General features: G+C 38.1%; 1 protein-coding gene across 3 annotated transcripts in view; it reads left to right on the top strand.

Moving 5' to 3' along the window:
- The window catches only part of MYRIP (myosin VIIA and Rab interacting protein), a 403539-nt gene that overhangs the window by 376527 nt on the left and 1286 nt on the right, over positions 1–25726 (top strand). For 2 of the 3 annotated variants that reach the window (XM_074272194.1, XM_074272193.1), the window contains exons 12-17: positions 14450–14644; positions 18882–19043; positions 19718–19822; positions 19927–19987; positions 20151–20269; positions 23037–25726. The exon at positions 23037–25726 is cut by the window's right edge and continues 1286 nt beyond it. In XM_074272194.1, coding sequence (XP_074128295.1) covers positions 14450–14644; positions 18882–19043; positions 19718–19822; positions 19927–19987; positions 20151–20269; positions 23037–23069 — 675 coding nt within the window. In that variant the 3' untranslated portion in view covers positions 23070–25726. The remainder of the gene's footprint in view (positions 1–14449; positions 14645–18881; positions 19044–19717; positions 19823–19926; positions 19988–20150; positions 20270–23036) is intronic. The other variant, XM_074272195.1, reaches the window with a different exon arrangement.

Below are 25726 nucleotides of genomic sequence, written 5' to 3'. Positions count from 1 at the left end.
TTCTCTTGATCCACCTCTCCCTCTCCCTCTCCCTGTCTCTCTTTGTCTCCCTCTCTCCTCCTCTCTCTCTGTCTCTCTCTCTTTCTCTGTCTCTCTCCATCTTTCTCTTCCTCCCCCTTTTCCTTTTCCTTAATACATCAATAATAACTTTATCTGCATTGGTATTACCTCTACAGATATAGTTCACTATCCTTAGTGACTTAGTAGATGGGCTTTCAGAATTAATATAACAAAAAATGATCACCATATGGCTGATGAGATATATTTATACACACACATACTTTGACGCATTTCTCCAGCTATAGCAAATGACAACCAACCCTCTTTCCCCATCTCTTAATAGATGATCTTTGTGAATTGCCGTAGCAGAAAAAAAACAACTCTTTTAGGGCTGAATCTTTCTACTCTTAGTTAGACTGGTCTTCCAGTGACAGACATACTCCATCTCTGAGTCTGTATTTGAAGCTTTTCTACTACAGTTGCTGACAAAATCTTCAAGAATCCAGGCCCCTTGATGTCACAGTGAAGCATGGGTGTAAATGGGCATCTCATTAGCCCTGCTGTATTGTCTGAAATTTTCGCCTTACTCATTTTTGGAGTTCAAGATTGAATATATCTCTTTAAATATATGTTCTCTTAGAGGGGATACTTTATAAGTTGTTTTCATCCATTAGTACATGATTTTAATTCAGTTCATCTTCAATCTACTTAGATTCACAGGATTATAAATGTATAGTTAAAATGAAATTAGGACAATTAATTTCTTTTAAAGATGAAGAAACAGAGGTTCCAAGGGGAAACTGACTTTCTCACAGTCTGGTGACCTATCAGGATTCTGAGGGAATGAAGAATGGTAAATAAGTTTTGATGGGAGCCTTGGAAGTTTTGGAAGGGAGGGAGGGAAAATTATGAAGCAGGAGCCAATGACTAGGAGGCAAGCTCCATTGAGACACTCCAAGAGGAAGCCTAGACAGCCGATCATTAGTCTGAAGAACCTGAACTCCTTGTAAAGATAAAATGAAGTACAAAGGGGCTCCAGAAGGGAGGAGGTGACAAACGTTAGAATAAATGGACAAAAAATCCAAACTTTAATGCTGCTCTTGTAGCCAGAAGAAAACAGCACTTCTGGAGTGACAAAATTGAGAATTCTTAGGGCCCTACGGTCTTTCCCTTTCTTCCCTTTTTATCGTCTGATGGATGGCCTCCACGTACCCTTCATCTGGATTGAAATCACAGATTTTAGAAGGGACCTTATCCTCATCCTGAGATTTTCAGTGTCCACATCTACTGTATTCGTAATATACCTTAATTGCTGTCTGTAAGACAGTGTCAAATATAATGTCCCTGTGGCTAGAATCCAGTTGTAGCATTTGTTTCTGCGTCCACCACTTGTCTTACCTTCATGGATGACCTATAACTGGAGCAGACTGAATGTAAGAGGGAAAGGAGACAACTCACATCTCTGGGCCTCAGTGACCTCATCTGTAAAGTGGGTTTAATTAGATTTCTCTAAGGCCCCTCCAACTCGGACATTTTGTGGCTCCACTATCCATAATTTTAGTAGAAAAACTAAATTTCAAATAAGATTTGACTTTTTCAATAAAAATTCACTTCCTAGGCTCATCCCAAATTCAGTCACCCTTGAAACCCAGTCCCAGATTTAGAACTGGAAGGGACTTTTCAAGTCCACTAGGACAGCCAGGATTCAAACCCAGAATCCTTCCTCTTCTCCCCACTTATCTTCTCATCTGTTTCTCAGAGGGCCTTGGTGATCAAGATATGTTTCCTCTGAATCCTAACTTTCAATTAGCCCAACGCGCCAGTTCATTAGGACTCTTTACAGCACATATGCTTAATATGTTCATTGCATATGTTAATATCCTAAGTAGCCTTGCTCATCTTCCAGTTTGTTATAACTGTAAAACTTGTTAATCAAGTCTCTTCTTTCAAGGGCATCCCGCAAAACATATTTTGACACATATTAGACACATAGCCAGAATGCCTTGTTTTTCATGAAAACTGAAACATTTGTTTTTACATTTTTCCTGCAAAAGACTTCTGGCAGCTTCCTGGGGAACATTTGAATTATCTTTCTTTTTTTCTTTTGCTTTCAACTCGAGAAAGTGTGTTAAAGTCTAAGATGCTAGGACAAATTTTCATCTATGTTCTCTGCTACGGTTTGGCATTTTTCATCAGGAGATTGCAAGAATAACTTCTGTAGTTGGAAAGCGAAAGAACGAGGCATCTTGAGACATGGAAGAGGGCTTTCCAGGAGAGCACATTTTATTAGCTAATTGTCTCCTGATGCCTTGAGACTAGGTATGCTTTTTTAAGGCAGAAAAAATGAGCCTGTCACCAAAACCGCTCCTCCAAGTCTGTTGTTGTGACTGGCCCCAGAATGCCATATGTTCTAGCTTTCGCTTTTTAATGGGGATTGAATCACTTGGGCTTACAGACTTGGATGCCGGGGAGTGAGCTCAGCATTAATGCAGCATTGGCGGGTTGCTGGCTTGTGGACATCAGAACTTTCCAAGGCTTTCTTTAAGTCTCTTTTATTCCTGTCTCATTATTGTTCTCACAAAGTAGCAAATTCCACCTTAATAGATACACGCTCCATTGGGAAATGGGACGACATCCAGCCCAATTCAGGAGTCTATGTATTTTAGGTGGCTTAAATTATATATTTTATGTGACTGGATGGAAGATCCTACCATTTAAAAATATCTACCCACTAAAATGTTTGAATTCCACCATTAGAGTACTTGTTTGTGTTTACACATTTCCCACTGATACAGGTAAGTCTTCTCTGAGAATCCTTCATGCTAGTGCCTTCGTGTGAATTAGGATCATGGATTTAGTGTTGAAATAGTCCTTAGAAGTGATTTAGCAGCTTCTTAACTTTTTTCTACTGGTAATTCCTTTTTACCTGAGAAATGTTCATGCTGAACATAGAGGTATGTAAATCATAAATCAAACATTTGCTAATAAATCATAATTTCATGACCCCCACATTCAGATACATGACCCCATATAGAGTTGAGACACAGTTTAAAAAGCTTTGATCTAGCTAGCCCCTTCATATTAGAACTGGGAAAACTGATGCCCAGAAAGATGAAGTCATTTGCCCAAGATGATATTGCTATTTAGTGGCAGTGACAGGATTCCAACTTAGGTCCTGACTTCAAATCCAGTGCACTTACCACTGAACCACATTTTTATAGGAGAAGAAGGTTCTATGGAAGATTTTTTCAAAAGAAAGATACCACATTTCTTTCTTTTGGTCTGGAGGGCATTTTGTTTTCTTTACATTATGATGACAACAATGGGAGGCACTTGCATTTTTCTTGTGACATGGGCCCCTTTGGCAATTTGGTGAAGTTCATGGATTCCTTCCCAAAATACTTTTGAAATTAACAAAATGAAATGCATAGAATTACAAAGAAAGCCAATTATATCAAACCATAATTATCAATGTTAAAAAGGTCACAAACCCTAAGTTAAGAATTATTGTGGTGATGGATTAAAATTTAAGGAAAAACAAATGGATTTAGTAATTATCACATATTACCACTTTATAATTGATCTCTATCTTGGATTGCCAAAGCAGAGCAATTTTTTAGAGAAATAAACAAATGCATTGTGAGTATGGAATCCTTGCATTTAACCCACATTCTCAGATCCTCTTCTTTAATGTATGGAACTTTTTTTTTTTTTCCGCTGTGCTTTCAACTTGAGAAAGTATGTCAAAGTCAAAGATGCTAGGACAAGTTTTCATCTGTCCAAAGTCATACAGATAATTGGTGAGAGAGACTATATTAGAACTCAGATCCTCCAACTCCATTGCCAGTATTCTTGCTTCATGTTTATATTCCCAGTATCCAGCACCAAATACCTTGCTCACAATAGGTGCTTAATAAATGTTAACTGATTGTTTTTTTTTTTCCTCAGTAAGATTCAAGAATTGGGCTAATTGATTTCTCTATTCTCTTCCAACCCCTAAGAATCTTCCCCTCAGGTAATAAATTACAGTGGAATACTGCCCCCAGAATGACAGAGATGTGTGATGCTTTAATGTCTTTCCCTTCCTTCCTCATTGCAACTGCCAACCAAGAAGCATGTATTTAGGAGAGGGCAGTATGTTTTATTATGAAAGGAGAAAAATGACACACAAATATAAATATTAAGGCATAAGGAGTGGGGTTGGAAGGAAAAGTGAAAAAAATTAGCAGACATTAGACTGATGTGCACCTTATGGATAGTAACCACAGTGGAAAGAACTAGGGAAAGAGACAAAGCAAATGAGAAGAGAGAAACCAATTTACAAGTACTCTAGACATTTAATCTGCCTCTCTTCTGTCTGAAATCCTGGAGGGGAGTGTTGAGTTTCCCTCTATTTATCCAGGCTCCAAATAACTTTGATATTCTTTGGGGCCTACAGTGAAACTTGGAAATTGGAGCTAGCAGCTTGAAAAATCTTGATGGAGGACTCCAGAAGGCTCATTAGTAATCAGCTTTGTTTCAGTTTGATGGAAGATCAAGTGTGTTTGGTTTTTGCTTGAAGAAACAGTGTTCAGCCTCTCCTTCATTTAGTGGCCATTCATCATTCCTCATTTCTCCTGAAACAACAGTTTTGAAGACCAGTGACATCAGGGGATGATGTCTTGACTTATACATAAATTGGATTTAAGTGAGACAGAGTTGCATTTCAGAATCATCAAGAGCCCAATGGCAAGACAAGAATCAGGACCGCTAGTGATGGTCTGGGATGCAGTGGGTGACCTTAATTAACATCTTGGATGTCTGACCAAGCTCTGTGTTCACCAGAGCCTGCGTTATCTACCTTCACGGTCCTGGAACATAGGTCATCCATGTTCTCATCCACCCGTTTCTCTAGAGAAAATCTTCATGTTTGGGGCAGATATCTCTGGGGTTTGAGGTCTGTAGTTTAGCCTCAAACTAGTTTAGCCTGTTTAATGAAACAGTTTGACAAGGAAGGGGCCACTGGGCGTTTTAGAACTTCTGGGAGAAGCTCTAAGATAAGAGTTAGGTGGCAGATGGACACTAAAGATGGAGGACTCAGTAAGATCTCTCACCAGAGGTGCTAATCCTCCTGAATTTAGCAAAGAGAGAAAAAAAATTCTGGCTTGTCTGCAATAACACCAACTTTAAAACCAGAAAGCCCTGGACAGCAAAGTGGGAAAGTAGTTATTGCTAAGGCTTAAAGGTAGGAAAGAAAAAAAAGTAATTGGCAGCTTACATGAAAAAAGCATTGGATCTAGTAGAGTCAAGGAATTCGAAATCAAATCCCAGCTCTCCCATATATGACCTTGGTAAAGTCATTAAAGGAAAGAAGAAAGGAAATAAGCATTTATTAGGATTATCAAGCACTGTGCTAAATATTCTACAACTATTTTATTTGATCCTAAAAGCAATCTAAAAAAAAAAAGAGGTGCTATTATCCCATTTTACAGTTGAGGAAACTGGGGCAGAAGGTGATTGAATTGCCTTAGACAATGAATATATGAAGCTGGATTGGAATTCAAGTCTTCATGACTCTGGACCCAGTTCTCTAGCCACTGAACTACCTGTTTATGTGGGCTTTACTTTATAAGAATGAGGGAGCTAGCATAAATGACTCTTAAAAGTCCCTTCCAATTCTGACAAATTATCATGTGTTTTTTTTTTTTCAGAAAAAAAGGATTTTAAATGGAAGAAGATATTTTAAAACAGGAAACCAAATCCATTTGTCTAGAATATATAATGAAGGGCATTAGATTATGTCCAGATTAATTTATTTCTTGCTATCAGAAAATGGGATTCTGCTGTAGTTATTTTTATTTCTTGATTTTTAAATGGCCATTAGCTTAGTGCTGCCACATTTTTTGAGTTATGTTAACTAACTCTGCTTCAGGTTTTTGTAATCCAGCTTCCTTTGATGTCCCCCTGGGTCATAGCTGTCACTTGGTGCAAGACAAGGAGAAGGTGCTAGTCTTTATTAAGGCTGATGCCTATTATTATTTTCTGAAATTAGCCTTGGGAACTAGTGATGAGTCCTTCTGTCAGTCTGCTATTGGGGAAATAGCTGGGCAAACATTTTTGTTTGTTTGAATTAATAATTCACTTTTATGAAGGGACAGCATGATATACTGGCTAGAATACCAGAGTCTAAGACAGGAAAACCTGATTTTGAATCCTGATTCAGAGACTCATTTGCTCATTGGCCCTGGAGAGGTCACCAACCTGTCTTGAGTTTTAGATTTCTCTTCTATAGAATAGTGATAATATCTATAGTACCTACCACATTGTTGGTTGTTGTGAGCATCAAATGAGAGAATATATCCATCTATCTTCAGACCCTTTGAATACAAAAATACATATAAAAATAAAATAATTAAAAAGCGATCATTTATATGGTACTTTGAGGTTTGCAAAGCATCTTACAAATATCTCATTTGATTGTCACAACAATTCTTAGAGGCTTGTGCCCATTTTACAGGGAAGGAAGTAAGGCTAAGAAAGGCTGGGATGATTTGCCAAGGCTCACATAGCTGGTAAATGTCTGAGGGAGGATGTGAACTTGAGACTGCCAGACTTAAGTCCAGCTTGCCACCTGCTCTCTGCCAGGTAACTGCCTCACAAGGATAAAATGAGTTCCATTTCTTGCCCTCAAATACTTACAGTCTCACAGAAGTATGTGACTTATACAGAGAACAAACAATGAGAATGTGGCACAATGAGTCAACAGAAGAGGTCAAGCAGTGCTTGGCCCTAGGAAGGATTTAGACCATGCCAGAGAGAGCTGCAGATTGGAACAGGGGATGCTTTTAGCTGGATTGGGCAGAGACGGCTTCATAGAAAAACAGAGCTGGATTTTGAGCTTAAGCATTTCAATGTGTGGATGGGACTTCCCCTTTCTGGGTTCAAATCTGTCCTCAGACACTTAGCAGCTTAATCCTGTTTGCCTCAGGTTCCTCATCAATGACCCGGAGAAGGGAATAGCAAACCGCTCTAGTATCTCTGCCAAGAAAGCACTGGACATGGCTGAAATGGCTGGACAAGAACAGTCACAATTTTCAAAATGCAGGCAGAATCCGTTTCAGCCATGGAGGATGAGCTACACAATTGCAATGACATGGGAAGGGCTAGGGCAGGATTAGGGATTGCCAAGTGGTCCAGCCTGGCTGGGAGGTAGACACCCACCTGGTTCCCCGAGCCACCTGGTTTTTAATGTTGCTGTTGTTGTCATTATATCCTTGTTCAGATCCATTAGCAGAGGAAGTCAAAGCATGGTATAAATAAGGTCAAGGTCACTGATATGATCTCTCTTGGGGACAATTAGCTCTCCTGTGTCATTTGATCACATGAATCTAGAAACTACCCAGCTCTTTCTCAAGGGCATGACATTTGTCAAAAATGAGGTGGGTGGATAGAGCAATTTCATCCTTGCCACCAGAAAAAGACTCCATTAATGACCTACTGACTCCAGGAACAGCATCTTTGTATAGTTCAGATACTTTAAAGGGAAATTCTATGGACTTTAGACATTTTTTGAAATTTACTTATTCAGTAATTTTGTGAATGCCTCATATATTATTCAGAACACCATTAAATGTGACAGTTTATCAGGCTAACTTGGCTTTCTGTTCTGGCCCTGGCAAGCTTCCACAGACTTCTCCCAAAGGATGCAAGAATACTGCAGCTAGCTAGTGGCTTTTTCTGTGGTCCCCTGAGTGGGGCTGGGGTGGGAGGAGGTAGAACTGGGTGGGAGAAGTTGTGTTACTTTCTCTTTTTCAACAGAGTCAACCCTTCTGTCAATTCTTCCTTCTTATTTCTAAGCCATCTTTGTTATTATCAAATCCTTTCTTTCATAAGGGGCTTCCTGGATATTCTTGCCTTCTGGCACTAAGATGTTTTCCTCAGAGCTAACAATAAAGTCTTTCTGAATTTGAACTCTGGGAGCTCAAGTCCCATGTAAGGCATATTGATCTCTCTCACTGATTGAAGTTTCTGTTTGTGTGTGTGTTGCCCACGGTGAGCACAGCATTCATCCATCTTTAAATGCTGAGTTCTTGAAAGAGGATTCTCTGAAGTAAATTCTAATGATGAAATGCTATTTACATAGTACTTTAGAATTTACATAAATCATTTCATTTAATCCTTATAAAAATTCTAGGAAGGAAGGAGATATTATTATCCCCTTTTATAGATATGGAAACTGAGATCCAGTGAGATCAAAGATAGAACTCAAACCTAAGAGTCCATGTTGAACAACCTTTCTATTACCCTAAGATCTCTCTAAGGACCTGGTCTAGAATAAGTCAGAATGTTGGTATTTATTCAATATAACACCCTCATTTTATATATGAGAAGTCAAGACCTAGTTCTCCAGGTCAAAGTATAGTAGAGCCAAAATCAGGAGACGGGTATCCCTACTGTGTGTGTGTGTGTGTGTGTGTGTGTGTGTGTGTGTGTGTCTTTGTTTCCCCATTGCTGGTTCCAAGAAAAAACAAATGATGTTTCTAATTGCTTCATTTAGGGATTTTCTGGATGTTTCTATCCCCAACTCAATTAGCACTAAAATATTCTTGTGCCATCTCGTATTCATCTAGTACTAAAAGTCTTAAAAGTTCTTTCACATGCCATGTTTCAGTTGATCTTTACCCCAAAGAAAAGTCATTGAGGCAAGTAGGGCAGGTTTCCTTCTCCTTGTTGTGTACATGGAAAAACTGAAAGTCAGCAATGTTACAACACACGCCCAATGCCATGCTGTAAAAGCGACAATGGACTCCAATTTCTACCCAAGTCTCCCAATACCTAATCTAAAACTTCTCCTACAATACATCCCCTGCAAGTTGATTTTATTTATCCATTTATTAAGATGATCCCTTTCTGCTGATAAAATCTGTTTGGTCGCAAAAAGCTTTTTTCCTACTATTTTTCCTCCACATCCATTTTCCTCCACAAGATGTGATATTGTTTTCCTTATTGTTTGGTTTCTCTTTTTTTTTCCATTAATGATATGTTTTTGCGTTTCCACCTTCCCTCCCAGTTCTATTTACTAATCACACAAAAATGAGGACCGTACTCTGATTCTTTATATATTCTTTCCAGGCTAATGTCCTGCCACCTTCCCCTTTTCTGTTTTTACTCAGTCTCACCTAAAACAAGGACAAACAGATGCTTTGCAAATGAATTAGTTCATTGGATGTGAACAGTCACTAATTAACACCTAATCTAAATCCAGCCTATAAAATATTGATTCAAGATGTTGGTCTCAGATGATATGTTTGGTCAAAGTGTTGGCAGTCATAGAGAAATAATGTACCTATTGGCTTAGTGCAAAGCAACATGATGTACTGGAAAGAGCATTGAAATGAGAAAGATTTACAGATCTGCTGCTAATTAGCTGTATGCCCTTAAATAATTTCACGTCCTCAGGGCCTGAATTTTATCAAGAAAACTGGCTTTTGGTAGAGAGATGATAGATAGACTCTGAGGATACAATGAGATATACATACATTTTCAGACTTGGACAATGTGGGTATTTGTTTTGCTTGACTATATCTTATGCAAAGGTAATTGGGATTTTTTTTTCTTTCTTTGTTTTAGGGAAAAGAGGAGACTAGCGATAGGGTTAACAACATTTTTAAAAAGAAGAAAAGGTCTTTCAATGAACAGGAAATACTAGAAAGAACATTAGCTAGAAACATAAGCAGGACTGCTTTTAAAATAACATTTTAAATTTATTATATTTGATGAGAAAAATAAACTGTGCCTGGTGCAGAGGCCCAGCTGCACTATAAAATTCTCTTTTTCTGTTCTGCTTTGTGTATGAAAATGAACATATTTGCAGAATAAAAAATACAATTTTTTAAATGAGATGATCATTTCCAGTTCTTAGATTCTATGATAAAAATCTTATCTTTCTGCCTCTTCTGTGCTCAAGATTATTGTAAGGAAAATGAATATGACGATCTGTATAAAGCACTTTGCAAACCTTTAAGAGCTATATAATTGCCAGTTGCTAGCATCATTACCCTTATCATTACTACCAACACCATCCTCATCCTCATCAGTGTCAGAGTAATTAATCTTCATCTCCAATGTTTATGAAAACTCTTCTGTGACTTTAGGAGTTTCTATGGCCCCCAAACTCAACTCCTTATAGCCACATGAGACTCTTTGAATTTAACTAGGCTGGTTCTGGAATAACAGGCAGATTACTGGGTTTGTACTTGAATCTTTCTAGCTTGATAGAGTGCTAAGGGTGTTAATTCTTCACTGAGCCTTTGATACTCCAGGGCAATTTATGTACCATGAGTCAACAAATACCATCAGAATAAAAACAGGTTTATAACAAAAACTGGTCCATGCTTCAGGTAGCAATCCATTTTTTAATCATCATCATCCTAGTTACAACCTTGGTTCAAATCCCATCTCTACCAATTTCTAGCTGTGTGACTTAGACCAAGTCATTTCGTCTCTCTCAGAGTCTGCAACCATAAAATGACAAGATTAGACTTGACATCTGAGGTTACTTTCAATTCCAAATCTGTGATCCTTTGATCCCATCATCATCATCATATCAAACAATGTTTGACATCAAATCCAGCAAACCAAAAGCATCTGGACATTTCCTCTGACATGTAGAATGCAGTGTGTCCCTATGTATTTGTCCTATCCTTTTCACCGGAGAATATCTCTCCACCCATGTGGTGCCATTTTTGTATTGATGAGTTCCTCCCAGATCCTATCTCCTTTTTCTGGAAGGATGATTATCCATCCTTGATTTTCTCTCCTAGATCTGCTTTGATTCTTTGCATTTTACATCCACCTTCATCTCTCCTCCATCCCATGCTAGCCTTTGTAGTTCCTTTTTATAGGTTATTTTTTCCTATTATAGTGCAAATTCTTTGAGGACAGGAGCTGTCTGCTTTTTAATTGCATTTTCACCCTCAGTGCTTAGCATATGCCTGTGCTTCACAAATACTTAATTGACTATCTGAATATTAATTTTTTATTATTTTTATTACATTTTAACACCAAAAAAAGTCCCTTTTCTCTTTCATTTTCTCAACAATACTTTCCCCAACTTGATTCAGCATAGGACAGTCTGGACATCCCCTTATTAGCAATTTATCCTGATTAAAATTACACCAAATTTCCTCCTTATTGATGCTAGTAGAGGAGCATGGATTAAAAGTATCCCTTTCTGCTGATAAAATCTGTTTGGTCGCAAAAAGCTTTTTTCCTACTATTTTTCCTCCACATCCATTTTCCTCCACAAGATGTGATATTGTTTTCCTTATTGTTTGGTTTCTCTTTTTTTTTTTCCATTAATGATATGTTCAATAAGTATAAAATCTATGATATAAAATCTACCTGAGGCAGGTCTTAATTACAAATGAGCATCTATTTAAATAGTCCACTTGGCTCTTAAGTTAAACATTTGCTGACAGATATTTAAAATGGCATATGTTATCCCAAAGGAAATAGCTTGTTGCCTCTCTTTCAAACCTTAAAATCTCCTCCTTGTTTATTGGAGTGTCCAGAGCAATCCCCTCAAGGCACTTCCATCCAAGCTACTTCAAAAGCAAATTCGATTTTTCCAGAGTTATCCAGAAATTATCCCTGAGATTCACCTCAGCTGGACATTCCCCTCCTGATTAATATTCATGTCATCTTGTCCATTCTTATCTGCTCTCCAGGCCCTCTGTAACTAGAAGCAGAGAGGTTTGGGATCAGAAATTCTTCTTCCATTTGTCCCTTTCTCTCAGCCTGAAGACAATTGAACCTTCCTGCCATCAGACCCCACTCCTCCAATTGTGACATGATTTGGACCACATAAAAGCACTCTCCAATGTCAATGATATTTCTATTTATTACACTCATAGAAGTCAGTACATTGTTTATTCAGGCCAACTGTGACAGGAGGGAGGGAAGGCAATCAAATATTCTAGGCAACAAGAGTCCTTGATTCCTTACAGCTGGGAAAGTGCAGCTTGTAAGATCTGTTTGCTGTTACCCCTGTTTCTGCTTCCCAATAGGGAGTACACTTTTTATATAATCAGGAAACCAGCAAGCCAGAACGTAGTACATAACTTTTTTTTCTTATTATTTTTTTTAATTTCTTAAGTCACTGGGCCCAGCTGGTGACCAGTTCTCTCATGATGAATTAAAGCAAATTGTTGATATCCAAACCTCTGCCTATCTTAAAGTAGAAGTGCCCTCTCACTGGCCTAGAGACTGAGAACTAGAGAAATTGACTTAATTTGTTAACAGCAAAAAAAAAAAAAAAAAAATTGGACGCAAAAAAAATAACATTGATTTGAATATCTATTTTCTACACATTCCTTTGAAGTTAGGAATTTACTTCCCTTATTAGGCAGGTAGCACAATGGATGGAGTGCCAACCCTGAAGTCAGGAGGATTTGAGTTCAAATCTAGCCTCAGATATTAGCTTTGTGACCCTGGACAAGTCACTTAACCCTATCTGCTTTAATTTCCTCATCTGCAAAATGACTTTGAGAAGGACATGGTAACACCCACTTGGATGTGTGCTTATAGTGAGACCCCTTGAGCAAGTCACTATGCCTTTGGCTTTGGGGCCTCAATTTCCTTATCTGCAGTAAATGTGAATACTAATAATACATGAATATAGAAGATCAAAGAATATAATATGTAGAAAATGTTTCACAAATCTTAAAATGTTATATGTGAATCTTTTATATAAATAAAAATATTTATATTTTATTAGAAGCATTCTCTGTGGGTTTCCTATGGCTTGTTTTTTTTTTTTTCTTTTTCTTTTTTTTTTCTTTGTTCTTTTCTTATTTGACACATTGGAGACTTTGTAGTCTGGATTTATTTGTATGCTGGTCCTAACACTATATACCTCCATCTTTCTCATGTACCTGTTTTGTATCTATTCAAAATCAATCTTTTATCATTGCATATCTTTTTAAGAATATGAATGCATTTTTCTCACCTATACTTTTGATAGTTTTTCTGAAACCAAAAGTAAAGTGACCAAAGTCAATTTCATCACAGTTCACAAATAAACAAAAAATGATTTTGTTTTCTGCTGAATCTAATTCTTCCCCTATCATTCTCCTCACTGAGTGCAAGCAAATAGGGAGTCATAAATCAACAGAGATCTCAAGATTGGTGATTTTCTCTGATTTACCCAGACATGGAGAATTATTATCTATTAGTTGTACTCATGATCAATATTCATTATCCTAAGTAAACAGCCAGACATGAGAATGGGGAAGAAAAACAAGGATAGAGTCAGGTCAAAGGAAGCATGTGCCATTATGGCATTTGCCCATGGCACTCCCATTTCACCTAAGGTACTTGGAATCTACTTTTCTAGGCACTGCTTTCTAGCATACGGAAAAGTCTGTCTACAACCAATAGCACAATCTGCCGTGGCAGCTAAATCAATCTCCTGGGATAGCCAGATGTAAATCCCCACCATGCTAGACATACAGGAGGAAAGAACAGGAAGATTCTTGCCCCTCCATAGATTTGAGGCAATGTTTTTACCACATTTTCTAGAGCCAGAAGGGGAAGAATCCCAAGGATAGCTCTATATGTTGTTATGAATTATTGTTTAACAAACAACAGTGGAGTATGGAAGTCAACCCAGCCATTTCAAATGACTTAATCTCTTCTATATTTTTGGCTTCTCTAGTTCTAAGATGGGAGCTATTTCCTAACAATCTTTGTTGTGAGTTCTTGTGTAGAATTACCGATCAAAAATAAATAAAACAATAAGTAAATGTTTGTTCCTCAGACAAGTATGCTCATTTGGAATCTAATTTAAGAACAGTCTCTGAACAGCTGTGGAATTAGAAAATATTTCCGAGCAAATAAAATAAATCCATGTAATAAAAGCAGGTAGCAAGGACAAAAAGGGAACGGCTCTCCTATGCAATCAATAAGTATTTGTGAAATGAAGTAAATTTGAGCTCCCCTTTCAGCATCCCGTCATAGAAAGTGTCCAGTGAAATATTAGACAATATGAAACATAGTGTCAGCAATGTGAGGTCAAGAAATATCCCACTTTTATCTTGGTACTTGATAATTATTTGCTGACTGATTGATTTGTGTCCCTGGCACCTAACACATTGTCTGGCACATGGTTGGTAATGAAGTAAATGTTTTCTTGACTATCTGTTCAAATAAAATGCTTATTTTTCAGGCCAAAGAATCCAGTCTAATTCACACCAGATCTCACTCATTCAAGTCCCTTTATGCTGTGTTTTAAAAAATAGCTATTTTAAATCTTCTCATTTAAAAAATATTCTGGCATTTTTAATTCACCACTTGCTGTCTTTGAAAACATGTTTATATTTCTATTTCATCCCAAACAACCCAGAAGCTTCATGCTGTTACTGATATGATCTTCTTGCCTTTTCTTCCTTCCCATGTGTGGGCCAAACAGAAGTACTCGGCTGTTTCCCTCTGCAACATCTCTACCGAAGTCCTGAAGGTCATCAACGCCACGGAGGAATTGATAGCAGAGTCCACTGGTCCCTGGGACTTCCCAGCAGATCCTCCTGAGAGAGAGAAGGGGACGTTTCCTCGGGGGACAGACCACGTGAGACTTGATGAGCAGCTCACTTCCCTGGAGGAAAATGTGAGCTTGGGTGGGCCCTGCTCAGGCTTGATCAGTGATGGTTCCTAAGTGGTCCTGTGCGTGGACACCTTCCCTGGGACTAGCTCAGCCCAGTGCACCCAGTGAACAATCTCAAACACGTGGACGAGGACTAGGAAAGGAGGAGGGCTAGCAGGGCTGAGGGGCTCGCTGGCTACTGTAGCACCATGGGGGACTCAGTTTCCCTCTGCAGACCTCAGCTTCTCTGCCTGTCAAATGTGAGCCCTTTTTGTTTTTTTCTCTAAGACTCCTTCCAGCTGACTCCGTGATAACCTATGAAATAGCCATGGTCCAAGGGGCCCAGTTGATACTCCAGAATCTGCTCGTGCTCCGGCCATCCCTTCCTGCCCAACAATCCCCCACAGGGTGGTAAAACACCCCCCCAAATCCTACTGGAGACCGTGGATGCAGAGGGGGGATCTTACTGGGAGAATTGGTCAGTGTGGTGTAAGGGAAAGGACTGCCTGTGCATCCAAAGACTCAATCAAACTTGGGCTTCCTTCCCCTATGGAGGAAGAGACAAAATCAGGACCCTCCAGGACTCCTTGACATCTGGAAGCAGCAGTCACATTCCAGGCCACAGCAAGAACAATTAGGAAAGAGAAAGCCCCCGGTTCACATCATGGTTTAAATTCACCCTCCCTAAGCCTATCACATGCAAAAGGACTGTCCTAGGGACATTCAATTCTCCTGCCTGATTTAAGGAACTCTATTTTTGATGGGGAAAGGCCTTAAATTACAAAGTAACAGAATAATCAGAGGTTGGGGACTCAAGAGAGATTGTTGAATATGACAATAGTAATAACAAGAGCCACAACATAATAATAATAATAATAATAATAATAATAATAATAACAATAACAATAATAATAATAATAACAATAACAATAATAATAATAATAATAACAATTTGAAAAAAGTTTGGGCTCAGGAAGACCTAGTTGAAATCTGACCTTAGACACTTACCAGCTATGTGATCCTATGCAAAGCTCATAATTCATAGGATTATTGTGAGGATTAAATGAGAAAGTAGACCTAAGTAAATTGTAAAGCATGGTATAAATGGAAATTACTCTTATTATGGGCAGGTAGGTAGGATAATGAGCAGAATACCAAGTTTGGAGTCAGGAAGATCTAGTTCTAATGCAACCTGAGACACTTTCTAGCTGTGGGACCCTCTTTGCCCCCCATCTGTAAAATGAGCTGAAGAAGGAAATGGAAAACTACTCCAGTATGTCTGCCAAAAAATCCTCACAAGGAAGTCAAACACAATCAAAAACAACTGAACAACAACTCTTTTTACCATTACTGTGTCTCACAGCCAATCAACCAGCATTTATTAAGCACCTACTTTGTGCCAGTCACTGCTAGACATAGAAATGTACAAGTGAAACATTTCTTACCCTTGAGGAATTTAAGTTCTATTGGAATTAAAAGCAGAATCAAATAGGTTTGGGCTGAAGCAAATTAGGAAAAGAATGTATTTTATGTAGCAGCTAGCGGCTTCCACCAGGGCCTTTCTCTGGTAGCTCATTTTGGGGAAAAAGGGCCGCTGGGTTCTCAAAATCTGCACTGCCAGAGGGAAAGCCACGCAGAGGGGAGAAGCTTAGAAACTAGTGCTGGTGCTGGGCTGGCTTCTGTTAGCCATGGAGAGTGGAAGAGGAGAAGGCCAGAGCACTGTGTTCAGATCCTGATTGTACTTCTTACTATGCATGGAACCCTGGCCAAATTATTCACATCCTCTGACCCTCAGTTATTTCATCTGTAAAGTAAGAAGTTTAGACTAAATGACATCATTTCAGTCTTAATGCCGACAGGCTCATCACTGGACTGACTGCAGGCTCATAAATTTCTTAATCTTGGGTCTGTGATTTTTTTTTCCTTTTGATATTCTGATTACTGTGTTTCAATATTATTGGTTTTTCCTTTGGAATCTTTTATATTTTATTTTATGCCTCTAAAAACACTCTTTGGTGCAGGGGGCTATATTCATCACCAAAATGGGATAGAGGGGTGGAGAGAGAGCGGAAACATTAAAAAATGCTAATACTTTTTCCCTAAAGGTTCTGCAAACTGGAAATTGAGAGGCAGAACCCCTCCCTACCCACAAAATGTCATATCCTTGAAGTACTGAAGTATTAAATACTTTTAGACTTGACTCTTAAATAATATCCATTATCAATATTATTAATATTGAAATTTTATAATTATTGCACACTTAGGCAATAATGACAACAACAATAACTAACATGTAGCTAGAGCTTTAAGGTTTGCAAAGTACTTTACAAATATAATCATATTACTACATTATTACCTGAAATTGTTAGGTTTAACTTACAATAAACCTTTCTCCTGAATCTCCCTTTTTGCTCCTATGCAAGGCATGTAATAGGATTATTTTGCTGTCAGGGGTCAGCTTATTTCAGATGCCACCATTATACAGCATGCTCAGCCCCATTTCCATTTCCATGTTCATTAAGCCTTCCTGTTCTAAAGATGTCTACCACTGACTCAGAATGCAGGTGACACTAGTAATCTCCTCTGCTCTAAGGAGATTAAAGCAATGATTTTGTATTCATGGGGAGATGCTGTAAGGCAGAGGCATTTGAAAACACAGGTTTTCCTGTCAAAGAGTTTTCAGGTGTCTCTCAGACATTTTCTTCTGTAGGGAAATATTGGTCCCCCATTCCATTTTTAAGATAATTTTCCTTTTCCTGGGGGAACCTATTCAAAGTTTAGTTATGAGTCGGAGGAATCAGGAATAGTAGTAAATCATCCTCCACCCCTTTTGAAAAATTTGCTGAATTTTTCAAGCCAGTAAAGGAAACTTTTTGTCTTTTCTAGAAGGAAATCCAGAAATGCATTGAGAGACAAGACCTGCCTTAGTTAAAAGAAAAAAAAATAATTCTAGATTATCATTTGAGAGACAGAGGCAGGTGATTTAAATCACTCTGCTTTTCTTCAAGACCTCTCACTTAACTCCTATCTAGTCCTGCAAAGTGAAGACAAATTTTTATTAAGTACCCACTATGTGCCAGTCAGTGCTAAAGTACTGAATATACAAAGGGAAAACTAGTTCTTGAGATAGCTCACAACCTAAGGAGGGAGACACATGCAAACAATTGTGTGCAAATAAGCTACACATAAGATAAACTCAGAGGGAGGGCACTAGAATTAGCAGAGATTGGGAAAAGTTTTCCTATAGAACATACAACGTCAGCGGAGATTTGCAGGAAGCCAGGAATGGAGATGAGGGAAAGCATTCCAGACATGGGAATCAGCCAGCAAAAATACCCAGTGTTGGGAGATGAATACTTTATTCAGCAGCTTATCAAAATTGTTGTCCAGTCATTCCAGTGGTGTCTGACTCTCTGTGACCCCATTTGAGGTTTTCTTGGCAAAGATACTGGAGTGGCTGCCCAATTCCTTCTACAGCTCATTTTACAGATGCCCTCCATTAAAGCTTCAGTGCCTAATTGTGGCAGGGAAGGCAAGGCTCAAAAATGGTCAGGCACTGGAACGCAGTCTCCATCAGGTCCTTCCAGACTGGAAAGCTTCAGGCCTGGTGATGGGCATAATGTCTATTGTCAGGCAGTGTGGTGGAGTAGAAAAGAATATTGCCTTCCTCCACAAAAGGTTAAGGGTGAGAGAATATACATTTTCCCCTCTCTGGATGTTCCCCAAAAGCTGACTGACCAGGATGACACGCCATCAGATGTGATCAGAAATCCACAAAAGGAGTGCAAGTAAAACCTTTTAAAATAATAACTGAGTGCCTAGGAAAAGCCAAGAATCCATGAGGAGAGTGGGAAGAGTACTCCTGAGACCAGAATCATTGACGGGCCTAGAAGGGACAGAAGCTCAGCCAACTCTCTCTTTTTACAGAAAAGGAAACTAAGTCCCAGAGTTCCAGTGACCTGTCCAAGCCTTATCCCTGCCAGGTCCCTAGCCCCAAATTTCTCAATTTGGTCATCTTTCAATCATCCCTAAGTCGAGACCTGACTCAGCTACCAAAGCAATTTCCCCATTAAAATGTTACCTATCTAACTGTCCCAATGAATCATTTAAATACTTTTTCATGCCTACTATGGGCCAAGCACCGTTCCAGGTTCTGGGGATACAGAGACCAGGGGGAAAATGCCCTCGGGTCCCTGCCCTCCAAGAGCTTCTGTCCTGACCGGGACTCTTCTCGGCTGTCGTTTGTCCCTCTTGTCTGCAGGTGTATCTGACTGCAGGCACCGTCTATGGCTTAGAGGGCCAGCTGAATGACCTGGAGGATGCTGCCCGAAGAATCAGCAGCACCACGGGAGAGTCGGAGCTTGCCGAGCTAGAGGACCAGGTGGCCACGGCAGCGGCCCAGGTGCACCATGCAGAGCTGCAGGTGAGTGTACAGATGGGAACTGTGCTGAGTCAGGGAGTCACAGGGTGTCAGAGCTACAGGGGATCTTAGAGGGAATCTCGTCTAACCCGCTCCCCGACTGTCCAGGTGTGGAAACCAAGGCCCAGAGGAAATGGTGGCATTCCATGATTAGTCAGCAAATAGAATTGCTAAGAGTGTATTGATTTTTTTTAAAAGGAGAGGGAGGAATTACCTTGCCCAGAGTCACAGGGGTGGTAAATTACAGAGCTAGATCTGAATTAAGCCATGTGTTCCTTTTTTCCTTGATTCTACCACCCTTTGTATGATAATCTCAATAATAAAGTTCTCTTTTCTTTGCTCCAGTCTCTCAGCAAAACTACAAACTAGGTGCTTTGTCTTGCTCATTTAACATAGCCTTAATAGGAAGTGGGAATAAAATAATCTATCCATGCTTTTTCTTATTAGATTCTTATTGGATAAAGAAATAAGAATAAAATAGTGTATCCATATTTTTTCTTATGGCCACTTCTAACATTCCTGTAAGGGAAGACTGAGTATTTTGACCTTTACTCCCTGGGAATGTAGACCTATTGAATACATAACATGGTTGATTAATCATGGTTTTGAGTATTTGGAAGACTTTTAACAATCTTATTCTCTTCTTCCTGCCTGTTTCCATTTTTCTATGCTTTAAGATTTCAGATATCGAGAGCAGGATTGCAGCTCTGACACTGGCAGGCTTGAACGTGGCTCCATGCGTCCGTCTGACAAGAAAGCGGGACCAGAAGCAAATGAACCAGGTGTTTTTCATTTTTTGTCATCACATTCAGCATCTGGAGAATTAGGGAGTAGTCTTTTGGCTTTGTAAAAGATAAATATGTTTAATCTTTTGTTCTGTTCATAGGTACAGACCATTGACACATCAAGACAGCAAAGACGAAAGCTCCCAGCCCCACCGGTGAAAAGTATGTTTTAAAAACATCATTGAAAATTAACTGTCTAACCTGCATGATTCGAACAGGAAGGGGAGATTGGAAAGGAGATAAATGGAAAGCTGTCATCTTCTGAGTAGCCAGCCCTTGGAGAATCTTTCTCAGTAAACCTTGTCCCTCACTTACTTCTTTTCAGATGAGAAGATGGAGGCTGCTTCGATCACTTCTGTTAAAACATTTAACCGGAATTTCATAATCCAAGGGTCTATGACACAAAGGACTAAAGAAAGAAAAAGTACTGCCAAGGACTTGATGGTAAATTTCATTTTCCTCTTCATTTTCCCAATGAACATTAGTTAATTCTAGGCAAGAACACTTCTCAACCTGAACACTGGAAACCACGGCCCCTTTTCAGGGGGAACCTCAAAAATTTAATTCACAGAAATGACAAATATCTGGTATAGTTAGTTACCTTTCTTTCAATCAGTTAGCAAGCATCCTCTGTTTAGAATTCAAAGCCCTTCACAGCCTGGCTCCTTCCTACCTTTCCTTATACTAGAAAATATAAATAAAATTCTTACATCTTACACCCTGCTACACACATTCAGCTCCCCTGGTCCACTTGGTGTTCCTCCCAAATGACACTCCACATCCCATGTCCAAACCTTTGAGCTAGCTATCCCCCATTCCTGGAATGTGCTTCTTCTTCTTCACCTCTGAATCTCAGTGTTCCTGATTTCCTTCAAGACTCACCTCAAATCCCACCTTCTACAGGAGGTGCTACAGGAGTATGTATCTTGTACATACATAGTTTTTTTTTTTTTTTGGTAATCTGTATAATTATAATATTATATTATTTAAGTCCCTTTAGAGTAGGAATCGTATTTTTGCCTTTCTTAATATTTCTAGAACTTAGCATAGTGTCTGATACATAGTAAGTACTTAATAAATGACTGCCAAAAAAAAGTGCCAAAAAAGCTGCCAAAAGCACTGTGTGCAATCATTGTGTTAAGTACTAAGATAATAAAGCTAAAATAGACCCTTCCTTCAGGAAGCTTATATTCTAATGTTAGGTATTCTGAAGTATCTGTTTTAGTTGCTTTAAAAAAAAAAACAACTATAAGCTCTTTGATAGCCGGCTTGCTACATCTTCAGTACTTCTATGCTTGAAGACCATGTCTTCAATATAATCCAGATCAGCTGCTCCCCAACAACTTACAGGCTAGTTGAAGAGATAAGGCTTACCTGCATGAAAAACTAATTACCAGCAAGCAATAGATACTAAATTCCATAGTACTCTGGGAGTCCAGAGAAAAGAAATCTCGCTTGAGCTAGCTGGTCAAGGAAAATGAAGGGGAAGGATTTCCTGTAGGCCTCTAAGGATGTCTAAGATCTAACCAGGAGGGAGACTTTATGAGCATTACAGAAAATTAGAAAAGCATGAGCAAAATACAAAGCCTACCTAATCCTTTAATCCATCCATCCCTTTTTGCTGCTTCCTATAGCGCTGTTGAGCTTTATAATCAGAAATATTTTCCCATCCAAATCTTCTTTCTTGTTCAGGTATAAAACATTTAGAGTTTTTCAGTGCCTGCCTCCTATGTAACAAGACAATTTGTATTTTCTCACTTAAAAAAAAAAAAAAGCAAACCATTGATGGAGAGAATAACATCTATGAGGGTTGACAACAACCTGCACACTAGTATGTTACTGTAATTTTTTTTCCCTCCCAACTCAAATGACTCCTAGTACATCTGGCTTTCTTCAGATCTCATCTTCTAAAAGAGACCTTTCCCAGTTTTCCTTTGCTGTTAATGCCTCTTGGTGAAATTTCTTTATTATATATTCTATATCATCTATAGCTCAGCTTTTTAAATTATGGTTTGCAACACCATATAGGGTCTTATAGCTGGATGCAGGGGTCAAAAATTATGATTTATTCTCAGTAAATGTTTAATGTGTATACCTATTTGATATACCTTTATACCCAGGGTAATGTAAAAATTTCTCAAGTGAAAAGCAATCGTGAGTGAAAAAATTTAAGAAGCCCTGATCAAAAATATATATTTTATATATTACATGTGTATATATGTATGTGTATATTATACACACATATATATAGTATATCTATATACCATACACATATACATATATATACATATACATACTATACACATGTATATATATACTATAAATCTATTTATATACCATACACATATATTTACTATACACGTATATACATATATATGCTATATATTTGTAATATGTACATATACATGTCATATATAAACATACACACATATATATCTATTTCTATATCATACATAGATATACATATATACCAAACACATATACATACACACATATATTATATATCTATTTAAGCCCTACACATATATATATATACTACATATCTACTTATATATCATACACATGTACATATCTCTCTCTGTATATATATATATATATATATATATATATATACATATATATATACCATACATATATACACACATATATGCTATATATCTACTTAAATATCACACATATATATGTATCTATACACATACATACCATGTACATGTACATATATATACATATACCATCTATCTATTTGTACCACTCACATGTACATATCTATACATATATATAATACACATATACATATATATACACCATATATCTATCAATATCATACATGTATACATATCCATTAAAAACATACAATACACACCCACACACATATGTATATCTAAATATATCTTTATGAGACCCCATATGGAACCACGACCACAGTTTAAGAAGCTAAGACCTAGATGACTCCTGCTATCTACTCCAGCTTTTAAACTCTATGTTCCTGGGGCATTTACTCAGGATTTATCTATTACTACCAATCTGCGGCAATGGAAAGAGTCCTTAAAGCCCATGTCGACCACTAGTCCTTCTAACTAAGCTCTAAAGTAGGAATGGCCTGGAACTATTGGATGGATAGCCATTAACGTCTTAGATATTTTTATTATTGCAAAGTGGCCAATAGTCTTAGTCAATCTTTTGCTAATGTGTCATTTTCTCTTTCTCTTAGGAACCAACTCTAGGATCCGCCATAATGTTTTAGTGGTACAGAACTCTACTGCCAATCACACACTGCCTCCAGCTGTATACACCAGTGCCTTTCTTGAACAGCCATTGTATACAGTATGTCCCATAGAAAATAGGCCCCGGAGGAGCATCGCTTCCTCTGGGAGCAGGGCTTTCTTTTTGTCTTGGATACCTCACTGAGAAAGCTGTCCAAGGCTTCAGCATTCTGGTCTGCTAGTGGGAACATTGCCTTATGTTCCCTTGAGACTCCAGGAAAGATACTAAGATACTGAGTTTCCAAAGCAAAGCTCTTTGTTTTACAAATGACACTTTTTCTTTCTTGTCAATCAATTGTGCTAAAGAATGTCGTCTTAAGATAATATATGTGGCTTTTTTTTTTTTCTTTTCGTAGCCCTGATTCCACCAGATGTCTATCAAAATTCCATCTGGTAAAAGAGGAAACGGCCATATACTGGCCCTCAGTGCTCACAAAGACCTCCCTGATTTATGCATGCTATGGAAAACGGACCTGATAGTAAATGCTAGTTTCACTGATGTTGGGAGTGGAAGGGGAGCAGTTTCATTCCTAAAAACAAAAGATTAAAAAAAAAAAAACTACCAATGATCAGAGGCATCTGTTAATCTCTTCTCTGTCTGCCAGGTTCCTGGCTCTTATGATTATTTTTATTAGTTTTCAGTCACAAATCATAATGTCTCATTCCACCAGGATGACCTCTGGTGAAATGTATATGGCACACCTAAACAAAGACATGCATTTGTTCTTTATCTCCATCCCAGGGACTATCATGAAATCCAGGCAAGTCACTGGTACCTTGACACCTTCAGCAGCAATTGGGGATTCATTCACTGTGTAGGTGCCCATGGACCTCCTTAGGATAAAGACTTTCCCACACCAGAGGAGAGAAGAATGATGGGAAACACAGTCCAGAACTCACCTCCTGAGCATTAACCAAAATAAGGGTGTGCAAGTTAGTTCTAATGTTAGCTACATATTTACATTATATAATATAGCTTCCAAAGTGCTTTCCCTCCCTATGGGAGGTAAGTAATGAAGATGCTAGTATTCCCTAGTATACAGATAAAGACACCAAGGCAGAAAGACTCTCATCTCTGGTTCTTTCTGCTAGGTAAAGTACTATTGGATAGGTTCTAATAGAGTACAAAAGATAGGTTGAATGCAAAATTATTTACTGAAAGGCAATTGGAAAATAATTTTTAGGACTCAAAGTATCAAATTGTTTCAAGAGAAATGCTACATAACTTTTTTTTCAAAAAAAAATTACCATAAGGGTCATGATTCCAAATTTTAAGTATAGCAACAATAAACTATTATGTTACTTTGGACATGTGGACAACAGGAACATGTATTAAATTTGTGTCGACTTGCAATCTGTTCATAAAAATAAACAGACCTAAGAACTTCATTCAGTAAAATGGGACATGTTTATTCATAAGTTATTAAAGGAAAATCTAATTAGGAGTATTGAATTAATTGAGACGACTCAAGAAAATCTCCCTTGCATCATGTTTAACTTCTACTCTAGATGACTGGTTTGTCTGTTACATCCATTCCCTAGTCTTGGTGGCTGCAGGTATGAATCATGAGCTGCCCTTGATGGTGATTTGCATATTTGTCTAATTATAATATTTACTAATACTGTGTATGTGTTATCCAACCTAAAAGACTCATTTGAATAGAGTAAAATCTTTGATTTTTGTTCCACTGGCGTGATTTAAAACAAAATGGAGAAGAAAAAAGCCCACCATTCAAAAAAGCTCTGAGTTCAGAATAGAATGTTTTCCATAAAGAGGCATGAGAAGAAGCTACTGTTGTGTTAGTGTTAAAATATTGTCTTCTTTGACAAAAACGTGTCCTGTGTAAGCATTGCAAAAAAACAAAAAAATCAAAAAAAAAAACTGCTCTATGGCATTTGAATTTTTACAAAAGTTTACTTGTGCCAAATCTGTGTGAAGATTTAATTTTACCATTCAGAAAAATCATAAAAACATATGTTCTATCAAAATGGAGGATTATTTTGTCATCAAGTGATTTCAATCTTTAGTGTTAATATTTATATTTAGATTAATTTTTATAAATGAAAATATTTTAATGGTTTAAGAAAATTAAGATGCTTTAATGATTTCTTTAATGAAGTCTGAGTACAAGTTAAGCTTGCCTTCATGTTATCTGCATCTTTGCCAAGAATTACTGTCAGGAGAAGTGATAACAGAGTAAAAGTCATTTATGAAAAATAATGTCTGTGCAGATGTGACTGGATTTTTTTCTCAAAGTCTATGAGACATCGATGCACACACACACACACACACACACACACACACACACACACACACAAACACACAAACACGTGTGCACACACATTCTGGGTACTCTCAAGCTGGAACTACCAGCAGAATACTTTTCTCCCTAAGTCAGATGATTTTTTTCCTGACCAGATGGACTGATTGTTTCAGCCTCAGAGAAAGAGCCTTAAGTTCTTTTTCCTGCATCCATCATGTAGTCAGTGTCAATGCCTGCTGAATAGAATTGAATCACAGAAGGCTTTCCCTCCTGTCCTTGAATGACCTCTCAGGTTTGACCACTTGCCTCAAGTCTCATGGGAATGCTAAAGTCACAGGTCTCTCTTGGGCTTTTAATCTGGAGTTCATTGTCCT

The sequence above is a fragment of the Sminthopsis crassicaudata genome, chromosome 5 (genome assembly GCF_048593235.1).
Source record: "Sminthopsis crassicaudata isolate SCR6 chromosome 5, ASM4859323v1, whole genome shotgun sequence".
Taxonomy (NCBI): domain Eukaryota; kingdom Metazoa; phylum Chordata; class Mammalia; order Dasyuromorphia; family Dasyuridae; genus Sminthopsis; species Sminthopsis crassicaudata.
This window is presented reverse-complemented; position numbering and strand designations above follow the sequence as displayed.